Consider the following 18,991-nt stretch of genomic DNA (forward strand, 5'->3'; position numbering starts at 1 on the left):
CGCATTCAGAAGATGCACTGGGAGGTCAACCATAGGGGAAAGACGGTTGGTATTGACGACAAAATACCACGCAACCTCCCCGTCGAATACCACGACCCAACAACACCCTGTGTGACAGAGGTGGAGACTGTCTACTCCTCCCAATGCTCAGCACCAGCACACTCCGAGGAGGAAATCAACGTGGTTGGAGAGGTAGCAGGGTCAGACGCCGGACGACCTAGCGGACCCGTATCGACAACATCGTACCTACAATGACGCGCCCAAGAGATCGGAGACTCTAGACGGGAGAACAAGCCCTACAGAAATCCGCCAATTCTACTCGACCCTCCTTCTGACGACGAAGCCGATGTAGACCACCTTCAAAAGGTGACGGAGAATTGGGATTTCGATAGCGAAGATGATGACAATGATGATGATAGCGTCCTTTCCTTCTACAGTCAATCACAACAAAGCAGAGAGGAGACTGAGGACTCATTCGGGACGAACGAGTCTTAAGGAGGGGGTAATGTTACGGTTTATCCTTTTCTTTTCCTTTTTCTTTTCTTTTCTTTTCTTTTTCTTTCCTTACACGTTCTCGCTTACTCTATACTGCGGTTCTGATCGGACTTTCTCACCATGCTATTTTTACTTTACTCAACATGTATTTAAGTAGAGCCTAAGCTGGGCTAAACCCCAGCTTCGGCTAAGGTTTAATCTACCTAACATCAAACTCCGTGTTTCGCGACTATCTAAGTTCGCTCCTGACTCTGTTCACATCGCCTTTGACCTCCGAGTGTATCGCCTACCGAAGTGCGAGTAGCGATCCTTGGTTGATCTAAGTCGATTAGAGTTAGTGGCTAACAAGTGTTCCGCTTGCATGAGGTGGTTTCCAGCCAGTGTGTGCGAAAGACATGAGTGCACAGGGACAGGCAAAAGCACTATATAGACTGGATTGGTTGAAAAGGTACCAGACGGCATACATAATTTTACAGTTGTAATAGGCCTCCTCGATCTAAAATCACCAAATGTCGCCATCAGTTTGAAGACCTATTTGACAATATGAAGTGACTCACACGTTATGACGAGCCTCTAGGAAGTTCTTCCGCATTTACGTGTTCAGTAGTCACCGCCTTCCTGCAGTTTCGTCCCGATTCACTTGAAGATGATAGATAACTGGGGCACAAGTCCACTTCCCTAGAGATACATCCCAAGGTGGATGCACGGCCATTGACGGAAAGAAATGCGCACCAAAGAAGGTACGCCACTTTCTGTTACATATGTGACAGATGTGACCATCCGTGCCTTCCGTCGCTCGACCGTCACACTGGAACATTAGTCCGGATGCCCTTCATCATCCAAAATGCAGCGGATCCACGAATTTATTTGGCGAATAGAGTTGAGTTCCGCTTTAAATATTGCTGATCTTGTCGCCTTGCCTTCTCCAATGCATTAATGGCCCCCTCGCTCTTCGTTGTTGTTGTCAAGACGCACGACGACCTTCGGGTCAGTTACACTTCTCTATGTCTGACCTTGTACTGAATGCGCTCTAACAGAAACTCCAACTTCTTCTGGCTGTATGCTTGGTTGGCCTCATTCGTGATGCTAGTGTATGTTATTGTGTCGATCACTGTCACTGCTCTGACCATGTTTCTTAGTGGAAACGTGATGCCCTCCAGCTAATCCTCAAAACGTGTGAGAACCAAGAAACCACGGTGCAACAGTTAAACTGGAGGCTCGACGGTCAGTGCATAAGTTCATTTTTCTCTTGCCAAAATCTCATTGAGTTGTAGGTACCCACCCTCTTTACAGATACCAGTCTGGCATAGCAGAAATCGCCTCCGACCGATCCAGTATTCTTTACAGGTCACTTCTAGCCACCATGGACAAGTTTTGTCAGCAGCTTGGCCAACCATCGCCTTTGTCCCGATTGAACAGCGATCCCACCTGCCTTTTCCTTGATCTTCCTGGGAATTGGCAAGAGTCGCACGATATGTGTGATTTCCAACCCTATGTCCTCAACCAAGAGATGTTCCTTAGGTCTCATTGTGGACCGCCAGAGATCACCAGTAGCGTTCTCAACCTCAGCCTCGAGAATTGGCCCATCTCCTTGGTGTCGTTCTTCTTTAATCTCTTTCCGAACCTGCTTTGTGTGACCATCCAAGGATGTCAGTGTCTGTTGAAGAACATTCCGGTCATTCGCTATCTGTACCTGTTGCCCCCAACTATCAAACACCTAGCCCTCAGGAAGGTGGCGTTTGAGGAACACGCATTGGAGACCATGTTGAGTCTGGGCACCACATTGGAATCGTTATCACTGATAGACGTATTCAAGGGCTATGTGGTATGTGCTCAACTCCTTATTGAAACACCTTTTTAATGGTCATTCATGTTTTGGCAGCCCACGAACATGGATCGACGAGCATGGCAAGAGCGATGGGGTGTCGCAAATATCCTTCAGCCAGAGATCTACTTGCCTGTACCAGCCTCCCTCCAACGTCTAGTGCTCCACTCCCCAAGAGCAGACGCTCTTCCAGGGGTTCATCCTTCCAGCCAAGAGTGTCGTGACGATAAGCAGGTTTTGCAAGATTTCGCCTATCTGGTTTCACAGCTATTTGGGGTAGGACAAGCTGCTGAGGGTATCCAACATCTACTGGAACCCAGCGAGCTTTTTCCCCGCAGGTTAGGCATGGGATGTCTGACTGTACTGGACTTAGCGTTCGCTATGTGCCATTTCGAACTGCTCGGGGGTATACTAGAGGTTGTGGCAGACACGTTGAGGACATTGTCTTTTCGCTACTGTGAGTTCTCATTGTTGCTTACTTAATCTTCTGTGAACTTATTTTTGTATGCAGCGGGACAGGCAGCTATGGCCGCTTGTCAGGGTTATCCTGTTCATGTCCTGTTAGGAAGCCTCCAGCATCTCGAGCATTTGACTTTGTTTTGTCCGGCTGATGCCCTCTCACTGGCCCTGCTGTGCATTCAAACATGGGATTGCCCAGAGAAGATGTCGCCCTCATCCAGCCTTATGTTGGTTGGACATCTACTCCCTGGTTTGGAGACTTCCCTGCTGGAGTACCTCAGCATCTCGGCACTACAATGTGCCTTACTCGGCTCTGTTAGTGCAGGTGAAAACCCAACTGAATGCACTACTCCGTTCAAAGGACGATTTTTACTTAGCTTGAGAGCGTTCTTTCCGTACATCATTTCTTCTGTCGATCTGGATCACACTAGTGTAGTCCTTGATAGCTTGTACCATTGTGAAGATGTAGAGGCCAAGATTTTGCCTTGCCTTGCTCAGGTCCTTCATGACGCAGATTTTTGATATATTGTCATTTAGCTACATTTTGTCTAGCATTTATGTGATCAGTTCTACCGATTCAGCAAATGAAAGAAAATTCTTGAATCTCACATATGATCAAACCCCATCTCCAACTCAGGTTGCCAGTTTCTCCCTTTCAAGTAATTGACTGTATCTGAATGAGTGAAGCGAACCCATGATACTCGCCCTGGCGTAGTCTTGCTCTCAGAGATGTTACGGTTATTCTTTTCTTTTTCTTTTCTCTTTCTTTTCTTACGTATTCACGCTTACTCTATGCTGCGATTTCGATCGGACGTTGCTGCGGCACTATCTTTAGCCTACGCAACGTGTATTTAAGTAGAGCCTCAGCTGGTCTAAACCCCAGCTTCGGCTAAGGTTAATTCTACCTAACATCGAACTCCGTTCTTCTGTCTAAGTGTCCCATTCACTTTCGTCGCCTTTGACTTGTTGAGTGTCGTCTACCGAAGCGCGAGTAGAGACCTTAGCACGATCTAAGTCGATTAGAGTTAGTGGCTAACATTTAGCCGAAGCTCGCTTTACGTTGCTCAGCGTCACTTCCGAGAAAGAGCGCTGCCCAACTCCGTTACGAAATATTACCCCGCTTGACCAGAGAGGTCATCGCCTACGTTCGTGTGGACAACCCAGTGCTTGTCAACGTACAGCGAGTGGACCGACGGAAAAGCACTCACCGTAACCATTCATCCGATACACTACCTCATTGCACTAGCCTTGTGGCTAATACCCCCTCGGCTACTCCTTCTGTTGTTAGTAACCCGGTTGATTGTTGAAACTATCCTCTACGACGACCTACTCTACGCAGTCTTTCTGACTGTATACTTAACCTTTCTCCTAATCGGACTCGGAATACCGGCAGTGTTGCTAGCAAGTTTGCTGGCCGCCCTGTACTCGCTATATCCCCGCCTCGTTTAGGAACCACGTATCCCAACACGAAACCCTTCATCCTCGCCCTTCAGCTCGCCTCTATCCTAACAGTTCTGCTGTTAATAGTAACGAGCACTCCTCCCGACGAGACCTGCGAAATCACGTTAATGAACGGCTCTAATTACGAGACCGACCTTAGCCTGATCATCGCTCTTCTCATTGTCCTGACTATCCTCGCGATATACCAGCTTGCATGGTCAATCGTCGACCTACGCCGAGAATAGATCCCTATACGGATGCCCTGGTCCGACGCCATTCCTGCAATCTTCGTAACTTTTATCGCCTTTTTCTTGTCCATTTCTTTATACTACACACTCCGCTGTTGCCGACAACAGAGAAGGATTCGACCTCAGCTTCCCTTCCACTACGTGCCCAGCGCACCCGCATATCCTCCGCAGGTGATAGATATCCCCGCGGCTTCACAGCAAACACTACCCGCTCCAGAAACCCCTCGGCTAGAGCTACGCTCTCTCTATGGAGAGTCCCTCTACAGATCGTCGCGACCCAGCTCGCGATCCTCAGAGTCGAGCACCGACTCCTACAGAAGCGCTACCGACGAGTCAACCGACTCCGTCGACATCACCGATACCAGGAGCATACTCCTCGACCGAGGAGACTCGCCCCTACCAGGCCTCTTCGACCAGCCTTCAATCGAAGGCGAGTCAAGCCCCGACAGAGGCAGAGGACAAGACACCAGGCATCTGGTCGTGGGCGAAGAAAGCCCTGATACCGAGTTCGAAGGGGACGAGCTCACCGAGTGGGAAAGAACCCGCCTCGACGACCTCCTCGACGACCTCTACCCGAATACGGAGGAGGATGCTACCTATTCCGGAGACAACTGGTCCGGAAAATCGTCCACAAAGTGGGTCGAGGCCCAGTGGGGAGATTCCGACATCGGAGCAGAGCGGAGAAGGTTTATACAGAGGCAAAAGGACGACTACGACACCGATTCCGGAGAGCTTGGCCTCGGAGCCTCCGCGGCTTCCACCAGTGCAACTAACTCACAGCCTCTTCCAAGGGCCTGGCCAACCAATAGAGGCCCCCCAGTCGGCTGGCATCCCAGCACCAGCTGGGTCTACGCCGACAACGGGGAAGAGACTCCTGTGGCCAGAGTCGCGACCAGAAGAGAGCCCGACCCGATCCCTGAAAGGCCCGAGACACCAACGCTCTCTGCCCTCGTCCCCTCGAACGAGCCGACGAGTAGGGAGCTTTGGAGCGAGTACCCAGACTACGACGCCGAGGAACTTGGGACAATTACCGCCGCCGAGCGACTCGCCGGAGTCTCCGACTGGGAACCATCCGTTTCATCGCGAGCCTTCGCCGACCCCGTCCCGGCGACCCAGCGTCCTTGGCCGCTCCTCTATCACACGTACATCGAGTCCCTCCGACTCACTCGAGCTGCCAGGGAATCCCCAGAGGAACAGGCCAGAATGGACCGAGGCCGAGCGCACGATGCACGCATCCGACGCGCCGAGGAGGACGCCCTCTACGGGCCCAATGGATTTTGGGACCTCCCCGTCGAGCCCGACGCCACTCCCGCCGAAATCGACAATCGAATACGAGCCGCTGCCGTTCGCTACACCGGATACGCCCGGAGGGCAGGAACCGACCTCGAGGCCCGAGCTCGAGCCTGGAGAGTCTATCAGGAGGAGATCTCCAATGAGGACTCCGACATCGGGAGGTGGAGGAGAAACAAGGAGCTTGACCGAATCGCCCGAGAGAGGAAGGAGGCCGAGGATGCCAACCCGGCCCCCAAACCAAGCCCTGGAGCCGACGGTAATGGCGGCAGTGCGGCAGGTCCTTCTTCAGGGCCCAGTGCCTAGACCGGGAATCTTCGAACTCCTACCCTGGCACGGCCTATACGAAATTATGATGGAAGATATGGAGAGAGACCCACAGTGGCTCTTCTCCGAGGCGGGCGAGGACTACCGCCACGCGAAGCAAATGGGGGATGTATACCTGATGAGGAACATCCTCGAAGTAGAAACTTGGCACCGGGCCGCCATCGTTTGGAACTTGGTCAACCCCACTGCGCCGCAGCGAGGGTGTGAACCCTACAGGAGGCCTCAACCGATGCCTCATCCTACGGATCCCTCGGACTTCTTCCCCGAAGGGTTCTTCGGTGGTGCAGGAGAGGACGACGACGACATGGACGACCCCGGTGCTGGGCCGTCTCGCCCTGATAAGGGAAAAGGGTCTACGGTGCCCCCATTCCCACCAAAACAGCCGCCATACCCGGACCCCGCAGGATATCCACCCCCGGGGGAAAATCGAAACCTACGATCGGTATCGCGACCGCCCAAACCGCCGGTACCGCCACATGTACCATCCCCCCCCGATCCAATTCCTCCCTGGCAGCTCGCGCCGGGAGCCGTTAACAACCCTTGGAATGATGTCAAGCCCAAGTTAGTAACTCAGCCCGAGTACTTTACTGGGGTTTCCTCGGACATCACCCGTTTCCTACACCACTGCGAAGTTTATTTCGCGGTGTTCCCCATGTACTACTCCATGAACGATCAGGGGCATAACCCCTATCGCATCACGTTTGCTCAGGGGTATCTACGAGGGGACGCGCAGCAGTGGTGGGTCGACCAGTACTACCGCTACCGAGATTCGCAAGGCCACTGGAGATTCCCCACTTGGGCGGAATTCTCCGAGGACCTCAAGCGCGAATTCCGCGAAGTGGCGGAGTTAACGATATGGAAGACGGAATGGAAGAGAGTCCGACAGGCGGACTGCAAGTCCGCAGTCGAGTTCTTTGCCAAGTTCGAGCGGCTGGCCCACAAGTGCGAGGAGTTCGGAGATGAGAAGCAGATGTTCGAAGCGGTGGAGGCGGCGATAAGGCCGACGGTACGCAATACGGTTATGCATGGGGACAACGAGCGCCCCACAACCTATGCACAATGGAAGGCGCGAGTCCTACGGATCGACGCCAATTACCGGTACGGAGTAGCCCAAGGACTGGGCAATAAGTCCTCCTCGAACCAAGGCGGTTCGGGTCGAGGCAATCAATCAAAGGGAAGCGGATCGGGTGCCGGGGGCGATAAGAAGGACGCCACGGGAACCACGTACGGTGGAGCAGGGCAGCCAATGGAGATCGACAAGCTGCGATCCGACAAGCGGTGCTTTAAGTGCGGAAACACGGGGTGGAACCCCAAGCACAAGTGCCCTGACGACAAATCCAAATGGCTCCCCGTCAAACTCCCACCACGCAAGAAACCCAACGTCGCCCGCCTCCGCCAACTGCTCGCTGAAGCCGAAAAAAGAGGATCTAGGAAAGGACACCAAGATCGAGGAAGTAAAGGAGGAGAAGAAGTCGTCAAAAGACGAGCCGGCGTCGAAATAAGCGATTCGACGGCGTCGGCAAAGGACTTAGTTTCTATTGGTACGCGCTCATGTAATTCTAATCGGACTCATACTACGTATGTAGGTACCCCATATGAACAATATACCAACTTTTTCGCTGCGTTACCTGTCGAAGAAACTAAGGAAACCGAATCGCCCATCACCAATGGCGTAGAAGGGGATTTCCGCCGCTTAGCGTGGTCTGCGCCTAGCATAGAACCCCGAGGGGCTGTCCCACCTCTGGAACCCCCGCTTGACCGCAAAGAGGCCGCTGCCGCAGGTCAAGTACAGGCCGAGGTCAGACGTGACCGCGGTCGCCCGGGCAGGGAGAAACGGCCGACGACTCCGACATTCGGGACAACAAACGTGCCCAGTGTCAGCGGCGGGAATGCAGCTGAGGCCGGGAACCCAGGAGACCACCTTCCCTCAGTAGCCGTATCGTCGGCAAACGGTGAAGACCTCTCGGGGGAGCCAATACGTGTGCGCCTGCCAAGGGTTTCCGCGAGTACCGCCCCGGTTAGGAATGAGGATAAGCAGGGAACGACAGTAGAGGTTACAACGCCGAGCGCAAGCGCCCGAGGCCAGGGCCGAAGAAAGGGCAGAGCGCCCTCCTCTACCAACTCGTCGGAAGGTGACCAAATGCCACCGAGGGGCCTTACCGACCGGCCCGGCGACCAACTGCCGCGCACGAGTACAAGACCCCAGGTATCCGTGGAAGAAGTAGAAGACGAAGAAGCCCACCTACGGTCCGATATACCGGTAGTAACTCCCCGAAGACCGACGTCTCCCGCCGTGCCTCTCACCGCCAACGCCAACGACAAGAAGGTGCTCGCGGAGATGTACTACGAGCCATATGGGATTCTGTGGACCCGTCGGGCCCTACGAATCGCCCGAGGAGATGCGGCGACTCGCGCCGTTCTCAACGGATGGGTACACCCGCGACGACGCGAGGAAGTGACGGACGAGCTATGTCAACAGCTGGAGGAACAGACGGAGACAGCGGCTCAGGCCAGAGAGCGGTGGCAATGGATGGAGGATTTACAGAAGCCACCGATGTACATACGAGGAAGGAAGGGGCGAAATGTCTCAATAAAAGTGCAGTTGGAAACGCTCGATACGAGAGAAACCCACGCTGTGTCCGCCCTAGTTGACAGCGGGGCCACCGGGAGTTCGATCGATCGCGCCTGGGCCCAGGCCCACGATCTCAACCTGAAGAAAGCGGCCCGACCCGTTCCGGTCTACAATGCCGACGGCACCCGTAACAAAGGAGGGGATATCACCGAGTATGCCGAAGTACGGCTACGAATAGGGGACCACGTGGAACGGATCGAACTAGCCGTAGTCGATCTAGGCTCCACCCCCTTGTTCCTAGGGCATGACTGGCTCCAACGTCATAACCCGCTTATTGACTGGGACACCGGGGCGGTCACCCTAGCCCGATGCACGTGTCGAAAAATCCCGTTCTCCCTCCCCGATACCGATCCATCGGCGCGATGGGACGAGTATGAAGAAGGGGACACCATCCTGGTGATTGACTTCGAAGAGGCCTTCCACGTCCGAGCCATGGGGACTAGAGCTAACGAACTAGCCACCCAAGCCAACGCAAAAAAGGACGCCAAGTCATTCGAAGAGATAGTACCCGAAGAGTATCGGGACTTCAAGGACATCTTCGATAAAGAAAATTTCGACGAACTTCCCCCACGTAAACCCTGGGACCATGCCATCGAGTTAATCCCCAACGCTAACGCCAACCTAGACTGCAAAGTCTATCCACTCAATCCCACGGAACAGGAAGAGCTGGATAAGTTTTTGGATGAGAACCTAGCCACGGGGCGTATTCAGGCTTCGAAATCGCCCATGGCCTCCCCATTCTTCTTCGTCAAGAAAAAGGATGGAAAATTACGACCTGTACAGGACTACCGAAAGCTTAACGAGATGACCATCAAGAACCGTTATCCGTTACCGCTCATCGGGGAACTCATGGACCGACTCAAAAAGGCCAAATACTTCACCAAATTAGACGTCCGGTGGGGCTACAACAACGTACGCATCAAGAAGGGGGACGAGTGGAAGGCAGCCTTTCGAACTAATCGCGGCCTCTACGAGCCCCTTGTCATGTTCTTCGGGCTTACCAACTCTCCTGCCACTTTCCAGTGGATGATGAACGACATCTTTAAAGATCTCATCACCGCTGGTGAAGTATCAGTATATTTGGACGACATCCTCATTGCTTCCAAATCCAAGGCAGAGCACAAGAGGATCGTACGCAAGGTCCTCCAGATATTACGAGAAAATAATCTGTTCCTGAAAGCGGAGAAGTGTGAGTTCGAAGTGGAGGAGACTGAGTACCTGGGAGTCATCATTAGCGAAGGAAAGATCCGTATGGACCCCGTCAAGATTGCGGGCCTACTGGACTGGCCGACTCCCCGTCGCAAACAGGAGTTACAATCCTTCCTCGGATTTTGTAACTTCTATCGACGATTCATTCGGGATTACAGCCGTCACGTCCGACCACTTATGTCTCTCACCGGCAAACAAGAATGGAACTGGGGGAGGGCGCAAGAAGAAGCTTTTGAGAAACTAAAGGAGTTATTCCGGGAAGACGTGGTACTTGCCATTCCACTAGATCAGGGGCGATTCCGGGTAGAAGCGGATTCCAGCGAAGGAGCGGTAGGGGCGGTACTCTCCCAGTGGCAGGACGAGAAGTGGAGGCCAGTAGCCTTCCTCTCCAAAGCCTTGTCAATCACAGAACGCAATTACGAGATCTACGACAAGGAGCTTCTGGCCATAATGATCGCGCTCGAGGAGTGGCGACAGTACCTCATGGGAGCAAGGGAAGACTTCGAGATTTGGACGGACCACTCCAATCTCCAGTACTTCCGCAAGCCTCAGAAACTCAACCGCCGACAAGCACGGTGGGTAACTGAGCTAGCGGAGTACCAGTTCACCCTACATCACAAACCTGGGGCACAAAATCGCAAAGCCGACCTTCTATCAAGGAGGGCAGATCACGACCAGGGAAAGGAGGACAATCGGGATATCGTGGTCCTTAAAACGGAACACTTTAGGGCCCTGATGATGCCGACCACGGAGGACTTGCACGAAAGGATCAAAGCCGCCACACACGATCCCCGCCGTTGGGACAAGGGCATTTCGGACTCCCTCAACCACGAAAAGGGGGTATCCCGTGAGCAGGACTTACTCTGGTACGACGGACGCATTTATGTGCCAGTGGATCGGAACCTTCGAGGACAGATCATCGCCCTCAAGCACGACCACGTCACAGCGGGACACCCAGGAATTGAGAAGACCAAAGAGTTGGTACTTCACGATTACTGGTGGCCCCGAATGCGCCGAGACGTAGAAGCCTATGTAAAAGGGTGCGAGGTCTGCCAGCGAACCAAGGCGGACCGCCGCCCGAAACGGGCCCCCCTACATCCTAATGAAATACCCGTGCGCCCATGGACCCACATTTCGGTCGATATGATCACCAAACTCCCGAACTCCAAAGGCTACGACTCCATCCTCGTTATCGTCGACCGGTTCTCTAAAGCCATCATCCCCATAGCGTGCACTGAAGAACTCACCTCTCTTGGATTCGCCAAAATCCTAAGAGATTACGTCTACGTACCCTATGGGGTGATGCCCGAGACGGTAATTTCAGATCGAGGTTCCGTATTCGTATCTAAATTCATGAAAGAGTTCTACCGACTGCTTCATGTCGAGGGGAACCCCTCCACGGCATATCATCCACAGACCGACGGACAGACAGAGAGGGTTAACCAGGAAGTCGAAAAGTACCTGAAGATGTTCGTCAACGATAGACAAGACGATTGGAGTGAATGGCTACCGCTAGCGGCCTTCACTCACAATAATCGTCAACATTCGGCAACGGGGTACTCCCCTTATCGAGTCATCTTTGGAAGAGACGGAGAGGTCATTAAAAAGCCTCAACGGACAGCAAGCGTCCCAGCAGCGGGAAAGCTGGTGGAAGAGATCGAAAAGGCACAAGGCGAAGCGAAAAGATCGTTGGAAAAAGCGGCAGAGTCCATGAAAAAGGCCTACGACAAGCACAAGGCCGCCGCCATCGAATACCAGCTAGGAGACAGGGTTTGGCTCGACACGACCAACCTTCACCTTCCCAGACCAACCAAGAAGCTCGGAGATCGTCGGGTCGGACCCTTTACAATCGTTGCAAAGAAAGGGGCTTCGGCCTACGAGTTGAAACTACCAGTCAAATGGAAGATCCACAACCGCTTCAACGAATCATTATTGACGCCCTATGTGGATCCCGCCTTCCCCAATCAACCTCGTCCCGAACGCCCGCCTCCGGAGTTAATCGATGACGAAGAAGAATACGAAATTGAGGAGATAATAGAACAGCGCGACAAAGTTGTCGGTCGTGGGCGAACTCGCCACACCATCACAGAATACCTGGTGAAGTGGAGGGGTTACCCAAGAGAGGAGAACTCCTGGGTCAAACGTTCAGACATGGCCAACGCAGAGGAACTAGTGAACGAGTACGAGGCACGCCTCCAGCGGATTCATTGGGAGGTCAATAAATACGGGAAAACGGTCGGGAGAGACGACAAGATACCACGCGATCTGTCCGTCGAATACCACGATCCCGACACCCCATGTGTCACCGACATCATCACCGTGCCCTCGTCCCAATGCTCGGCGATAGCCCACTCTGAAGAGATTGACGGAATAGTCGCTGACCGTCCTACTCCCTCTGAGGCGGAAGAATACTGGAATCAGACGTTCAAGCCAGAACGGGAAGCAGCCTTCTTTGAAGGTAAATGGCCCACAGTCACGACAGACGAAGCAGACGGCGTACCCATGGTCGAAGAAACGCCAATCGATGATAACTCGGACGTAGACCTCCTACAACGGGTCACAGAAAACTGGGACAAAAACGAAGATGATGACAACGATGATGAAGACGACGACGAGTGGTCGTTTTATTCAGGATCACGATCCTCCTCTTCGCGAGACGAATCGAATGACTCCTCCGCATCGGAGGAATCCTAAATCAATAACTCACGGTGTAGAAGGGGATTTCCACCGCTTACTTATAAGCATTGAACCCTTAGGGATCGCGGATCCCGACAGACAGTCGAGGCCTAACCGGCGCAAAGTGGCTCAGGATTTATAGGAACCTGTGTCCAGGGGGAGAGAGGGTCAGAGGCCGAACGCAACGAGTGGCTTTTCATGGCGTAGCGGAGGTCCAATCAATCCTGTTTTAAAGCAGAAGGGAGCCCCTCGACTCGCTTATGTGGAAGGAAGAAGATATATTCTCATTCGGGACGAATGAGTCTTAAGGAGGGGGTAATGTTATGGTTATTCTTTTCTTTTTCTTTTCTCTTTCTTTTCTTATGTATTCACGCTTACTCTATGCTGCGATTTCGATCGGACGTTGCTGCGGCACTATCTTTAGCCTATGCAACGTGTATTTAAGTAGAGCCTCAGCTGGTCTAAACCCCAGCTTCGGCTAAGGTTAATTCTACCTAACATCGAACTCCGTTCTTCTGTCTAAGTGTCCCATTCACTTTCGTCGCCTTTGACTTGTTGAGTGTCGTCTACCGAAGCGCGAGTAGAGACCTTAGCACGATCTAAGTCGATTAGAGTTAGTGGCTAACAAGAGACCATTGTCAGGGGCTCCCAAGGTCCGATAGCATGGTAAAGATATGGCGACCGAAAAATCACTATGTCCCCAGGATTATACCTTGAAGATGGCCAGGTAAGCAACGTCAGAGAGACAGCTAGGAGAAAAATACTCCACTCAAAACAGACATCGAGATCGGGTAGGTATAGTTCACCTCCACGGAATTCTCCACCACAGGTGATCACACATACCTCGTAGTCTTTTTCATCTAGATGAGCATCCACCTGAAGTTTCCACACTGTGGCCAGGCTGAGGAAACAGCTCTGGATACCTTGAACCCACCGACCTGCTTTGGCTGCTCTGATAAGAGTCGCATATTCCATTGAGAAGAAGCGCTTCATGAGCGCATTCAAATATGCACTTTGGCGATCCGTAGCTAAGTAATATTGGTGGGCAGCCAGCTCTTCATGATGATTGTTACTGCTGCAGATATCGGTAGATGGAGAGGGCGGATCATTCTACCATTTTCCATTAAAATGCAATGATTACACAGACTACATGGACTTACCGGATGGCCTTGAGCAAACCAAAGTTCAATGTCGTGTCGGGTGCCAGCATTTTCCGTCAGAACTGCCAGCCTGTGTTAGCTAGAACAACTGTTAATAGAACAACTGTGAGACACACCACATGTGTCCCCCTCCTCCCCTGCAAGTTCATAGATCATGAATGGGCACTCGACGTTGGCGCGATGACGTTGATCTCCAGTTAGCTCTGGTTTGTGAAGTCTGGTCTTTCGGACGCTCTCCTGGGTAATCTGGACCATCTTCTGGACCTCCGAGAGCTAGAGATAGCCTTATCAAGTTCTCAGATATGGAATGCAAGGCAGGCCCCACCTCGAATCCATCTATCACCTCTACGTCCCCGACCTTATGGCGGCTAATATATGTGGCCAAGGTTGCAGGTCGGGTCGGCATATCTTCTACGAGGATGCACGTCTCACAGATAGGCTTTGATGTCTTCCTCATGCTCTGTGTCTTCGAGGCAGCCTGGGAGGCTAAGGTGTCGGTCTTGCATCGTGAACGCAGCTCATTCAGTGTTCGTCCCATACATACATGAATACGTTCTGAAGCAAAGGCATTAACGAATGTGACATTACAAAGTCAACATCATGCACCGGATGGCTGGGTCCTATCACCGTATATGAGCTGGTGAACAGCCTGGGCCTTAATCTCAGCTCGGCCTGCTTCTCGACGCAAACTTGTTGCAATTTGTTTTGCTGATGTCACCTGACCACCACAACCTCCGCGTTTTTTCTGGTGACATGGTGGAATCACTGTTGGAGGTGGAGGTATGCAGTTTCGTCATGCAGGCCAGAATGTGGCACCGCTTCGTGTATCTCTTTGATTGGGATTTCTGGGAAGGGCGATGCTCTGAAGGTCGAGAAGTGAACAGACGACTTCTAGGGAGAGCAAAGATATACCTCTGGGGCGCCTGGCTCTGCGCTGGCAGATCCCCTGGTTGCACTAGGGCCAGTCATGATGAAAATGAATCTCCCAGATGGCGACTCTATGATAAGAAAACATCCGATTGATTTCCGGAAAATTCGGGACATCTGGCCCAGTTCATGTGGGAAGAATTGGACATGTTGCGGACGTCTACCATTCCTCTCTCAATGAGGATACACACTAAAGCCTTTCCCTTTTCCCTTACCATCACATCCTACATTTCCAGGTTCCTCTCGCTGGATGGTACAGACCGAAGTCAAAATATGTAATATCCGGCGCAATATTGCTTGGGCATGCTCTGACAAGGAACAGCCAGATTCTCCCTTGTGTCACATCTTTCTCTCTTCCTGAAGCCATGCCTGCTTTCCCTCTCAGCCCAGAAGTAAACGCCGAACCGCGCCATTCACTACTGCAGGCTGCGGAAGACAGATCGCAGCGACTTATGGTAGACAACGCGGCCAACCTGCCAGTCTTTCACTACACTGACAATCTCTGGTATGGGAATGACGTTCCTCACTCTCCTATCACTCTGGGTCACAGTTGTACTTGTGGAGGTGACTGCGCATGGAACCCTGATTGTTCATGTCTCTGCCAACAGGTTTCTATGGCAAGAGATACAGGGCTTGAGAGCTTTTTGTTCACATCTGATGGGACTTTAAGAACGGTGTTGTGACTGCAGCCTATTTACGCGTGTAATTTTGCAATCTAGAGTGTTTTACATGCATACTGAGAAATAGTGAGCGAGCGGACTAAAACTACGCGTCAACACTAATGCTACGCGGTGCAATGATATGGAATATAACTTATGGCATAAGAAGCAACAGGATTCTAAACAGGACTTAGTCACAGCACTGTACCTGACGGGCATGCGTGATGAGAAGGCCAAACCCTATACCCAATGCCTTAGGCTCTAACTTACAAGCACACTCGCGGGAGCTAGATAAAACCTTGAAGATTGCACTGACACTGAGAACACTTAGCGCGCTCGCTAACTGTGATGTGCTGTACCTGAAAATCCGGGGAAATCCTTAAGCGAGCTGACAGATATCACCGGCATGAGCTTGGGCAATGGGCTTCGGCCAAAGTCCACGAGCCCGCGTTCCATTGTTCTGAGTCCCATTGTTCGAAGACTCACTTGTTGCCGTGTCTATGAGAAGCCTCTGTGAATCCAAGAAAGAAGTCCTGAACGACATACGCCAGAACTGATAGTTCCGTGCGCCTAGACCTGTCGGTCGCTAGAGAACGAGCCCGCGGGTGTCGGGAGAGCACCTCTTGGCACGCGTTTAGCGAGCTCACTATAGAAATGAGACTAAACCTGGGAAGTCCGACTTGGATGCTCAGTAAGGCAGCGGTGGCAACGTGCTATGCATGTAGGAGTCTGGGTACTGCGCAACGTTTGTAATTCTAATTCCCCTGTAGTATAAGTAGACTGGTTACAGTAGGTAGAGGCCAAGTTTTGAGCCCCCGAGTTCCCGTGCACGCATTGAAGGCGGTACTGTAACAAAGGATCAGTTTGTGACTTCGAGCTGTGCATAGAATTAGCGAGCTCACTCAGAGAAATACGAGATACCCTTTTGATAAGACTTTTGAGAACTTAGTCAGAGTGAATACGAATCAGTGACGTTGTTTCGGTTCTGTTAAGTGTGATAAGTCTGTTCGGAGAATGTGTTGAAGTGGAAATCTGAGATCTGTTCTGTTCTGTTCTGTTCTGTTTCAGTCTGTTCCGTGTCAGTTCTGTTCGAAGTTCCATTTCTGAATCTGTTTTCCGAGTGCTTCTGAAGTGTTCTTGAGTCGAGATAACCTGCTGGAGTTAGTTGGAGAACCCCTACATACAGTTGTGTAGCGAGCGGGCTAAGTCAGTGCTTGCCTGTGGTGTTCTTTTAGCGAGCTCACTAAAGTTTCGGCATGTATTGCCTCTGTTTCTGTTGGGATCAGTGTCCCTTGTGTATTATAACTCAAATCTGCCTTGAAGGTTGCGTCGCGCCAGTGAACGACCTTCCTGTAAAAAGTTCCTAGACTTAGGAAGTCATTAGAGAAAGCTTAGCTTCGCTAAGAGCGCTGAGAATAAGAGAAACTCTTCGAGATATTGAAGTATAGTTGGATCGCATTAGAAATAATCGCTCCCCCTAGAACTTACGAGGGTGATTGTAGTTTGTGTAGTTGTGTGAGTGTGTGTGTGGGTTTTTGAGGTTTGCCTTTTAGCCCGCTCACTATTCCACAGGTGCCCACAGCCAGCCTCTTCAATGGTCGTCTCTGAAGGGGGAGCGAGATTGATTGAATATACAGGTGTGCCGATAGTGGGGTGCAATCATCTATGCAAGTGCGCCTCTCATTGTCAAAACAAGGTCAGTTCGTGGGTTTATATGGGTCGGTACGATTGAAATATTGACGTGCTATTAAGGTGATACTGCGTGGGCGACATGTACCTATCCGCCTATCAGTCACTGCCAGTAAAGGATGGGGTAACTCTGCCTCTTCTTTTCTGTCAGACTTCAGTCCCTTACTCTGTGATCATAGCAGCTTTTTACGATGGACATTATAGACTTCCAGTGGGAACATTTGTTGGAATCTTCACCGGAGAGGTCATTACCGACAGTGACTGTAAAGGACGCACCACGTACGTTAATATTAGCTTGTGGATGTTCTTCAGCTTATGTTCATCCTAGCATGTACAAAAATTTCCGGCATGGCTACATCGTCGACCTCGATTTCCATTGCAACAGGTATTCTGGCATTCAGTATTGTGTCGACAGCACCAGGATCGGGAATGTGAGTTCGATATCTGTGGAATGTGCAATTACTGGTTGCTGACAGGACATGGCAGTTCACTCGTTTCATTGTTTGTGATGATATTCTAAGTCTTTGACAAACTCTGACTTTCATTTTAGAATCATTCCTGTGATCCCAATTGCACCTTTTTCCCTTGCGTTCTGAGTGATGGCATTGCGGACAATTCTTTGGCAGCGGTATTTACCATAAAGGAAGTGACGCCGGGCTCTGAGTTGACAATCTCATACTGTGGAGATGTCCTAACGGTATGATGACATTATCTCCACCTGTAACATCCGCTGATGACAAGAAGTTAACCAAGGCTCAAAAACGGAAATTAAGACAATGCGCTGGACTGGTGCCTTGTCTTTGTGGTGAGCGTAAATGCATTGGTAAGACGCTTTCTGCTCGTGCAGTTAGTCAATTGAAATTTTTTATTAGGCTGGGTTCCAACCGGTAAACCTTGAGGTGACATTAGTTTGCCATGATGCAGCTTGCTTTGGGTCCCCATTTTTTTGGGGGGAACATCTGGCAGGTATCACTGAGGCGTTGTTGTGTTTGGAACTTCGGCTCATCGGACTTGACACATTTCTTTCGTTGTTGGCCGCTTCAGCTTCTTTTGTGGTTATCTCTGCCTTACGCTGCAAATATATTTTGAAAAATTTTAGATTGATGTGTCGTACTAACACTTTTCCTTTCTCCGCACACCACTTGAAGATCCTCTTCTTCTTTCCTAGTTTTTTTGTTCCCCTGTTCAGGTGGTTCCCTTGCTTCGAACTGAACTATAGGTAACGCTTGGTGATTCTGAGTCTGAAGATTACGTGTTCTGCTGCATGTGACTCTCCCACATGTGACCCAGTTGTTGTGTTTTGTTGTGGTCGAGTCGGTAACTGTCCTTCCATGAAAAACATGGCACAGGTAAGCTGCTCTATAGGGTACTTATGGAGGAACCATACTGACCGATATTTTAAGCTTGACACCAGGAGCTCCCATATATCGCTACTGGCTTTCCTAGCTGATGTGATCCCAGATTATCTGGATGCCATCAAGCGGAACGAATTGTTGGGATGGTGGCCTCATTTTTTGGCAGTGCTGCATGAGCAGTTTGATGCAGCAGATATTCTTCGGTTGCTAGGGAAAGATTCTGGTTCAGATTTGCACACCGTAAGTTTGTCATTTTTGTTGCATGTCACCCTGTCATAGATTTGGTAGGTTCTCGAATCATGGTTCGACTGCCGTGGTGGAAAACTGGAAAAGGAAGCTTCTTCCTGCGATATCGTACACATGGGAATGACCAGACCATTTACGTCTCATCCGGGCTTCAATAGTCAGGATGTCGTGGACGTCGTGGACAACGACAGTTGTATCTACCTTGGCAGAAGACACCGGATTTTCAATATCAATGAGGAGCCGATCGCTGCCCAACATGCAGGCCCAAGACATGTTAGATGGAAGGATGAGGAGGAATGTATCTATCTGGGTACGAGGCACCAGGTTTTCGATGTGGATGCAGAACCGATCCCT

General features: G+C 51.3%; 3 protein-coding genes across 3 annotated transcripts; 2 read left to right on the plus strand and 1 right to left on the minus strand.

Moving 5' to 3' along the window:
* Window positions 1-1,431: 1,431 nt before the first annotated feature.
* On the plus strand, window positions 1,432-3,301 carry EV420DRAFT_1654109 (uncharacterized protein; the record flags this gene model as incomplete). The annotated part of the gene is made up of 6 exons (XM_060478788.1): window positions 1,432-1,482; window positions 1,533-1,586; window positions 1,635-1,719; window positions 1,770-2,320; window positions 2,378-2,777; window positions 2,832-3,301. 6 exons carry the CDS (start codon window positions 1,432-1,434, stop codon window positions 3,299-3,301), a joined length of 1,611 nt encoding a protein of 536 aa, XP_060321680.1.
* Window positions 3,302-13,120: 9,819 nt separating this feature from the next.
* EV420DRAFT_1654112 (uncharacterized protein) lies at window positions 13,121-14,730 on the minus strand (the record flags this gene model as incomplete). Its single annotated transcript, XM_060478789.1, has 9 exons — window positions 13,121-13,222; window positions 13,445-13,711; window positions 13,762-13,823; window positions 13,878-14,034; window positions 14,087-14,260; window positions 14,306-14,316; window positions 14,368-14,526; window positions 14,578-14,623; window positions 14,674-14,730. The coding sequence occupies 9 exons, from the start codon at window positions 14,728-14,730 to the stop codon at window positions 13,121-13,123; spliced, it is 1,035 nt and encodes a 344-aa protein (XP_060321681.1).
* A 2,497-nt stretch (window positions 14,731-17,227) lies between these two features.
* EV420DRAFT_1654113 (uncharacterized protein) lies at window positions 17,228-17,632 on the plus strand (the record flags this gene model as incomplete). Its single annotated transcript, XM_060478790.1, has 4 exons — window positions 17,228-17,315; window positions 17,365-17,467; window positions 17,523-17,537; window positions 17,587-17,632. 4 exons carry the CDS (start codon window positions 17,228-17,230, stop codon window positions 17,630-17,632), a joined length of 252 nt encoding a protein of 83 aa, XP_060321682.1.
* Between the last annotated feature and the right edge of the window lie 1,359 nt (window positions 17,633-18,991).

Source organism: Desarmillaria tabescens (genome assembly GCF_030435595.1).
Source record: "Desarmillaria tabescens strain CCBAS 213 chromosome Unknown EV420scaffold_194, whole genome shotgun sequence".
Taxonomy (NCBI): domain Eukaryota; kingdom Fungi; phylum Basidiomycota; class Agaricomycetes; order Agaricales; family Physalacriaceae; genus Desarmillaria; species Desarmillaria tabescens.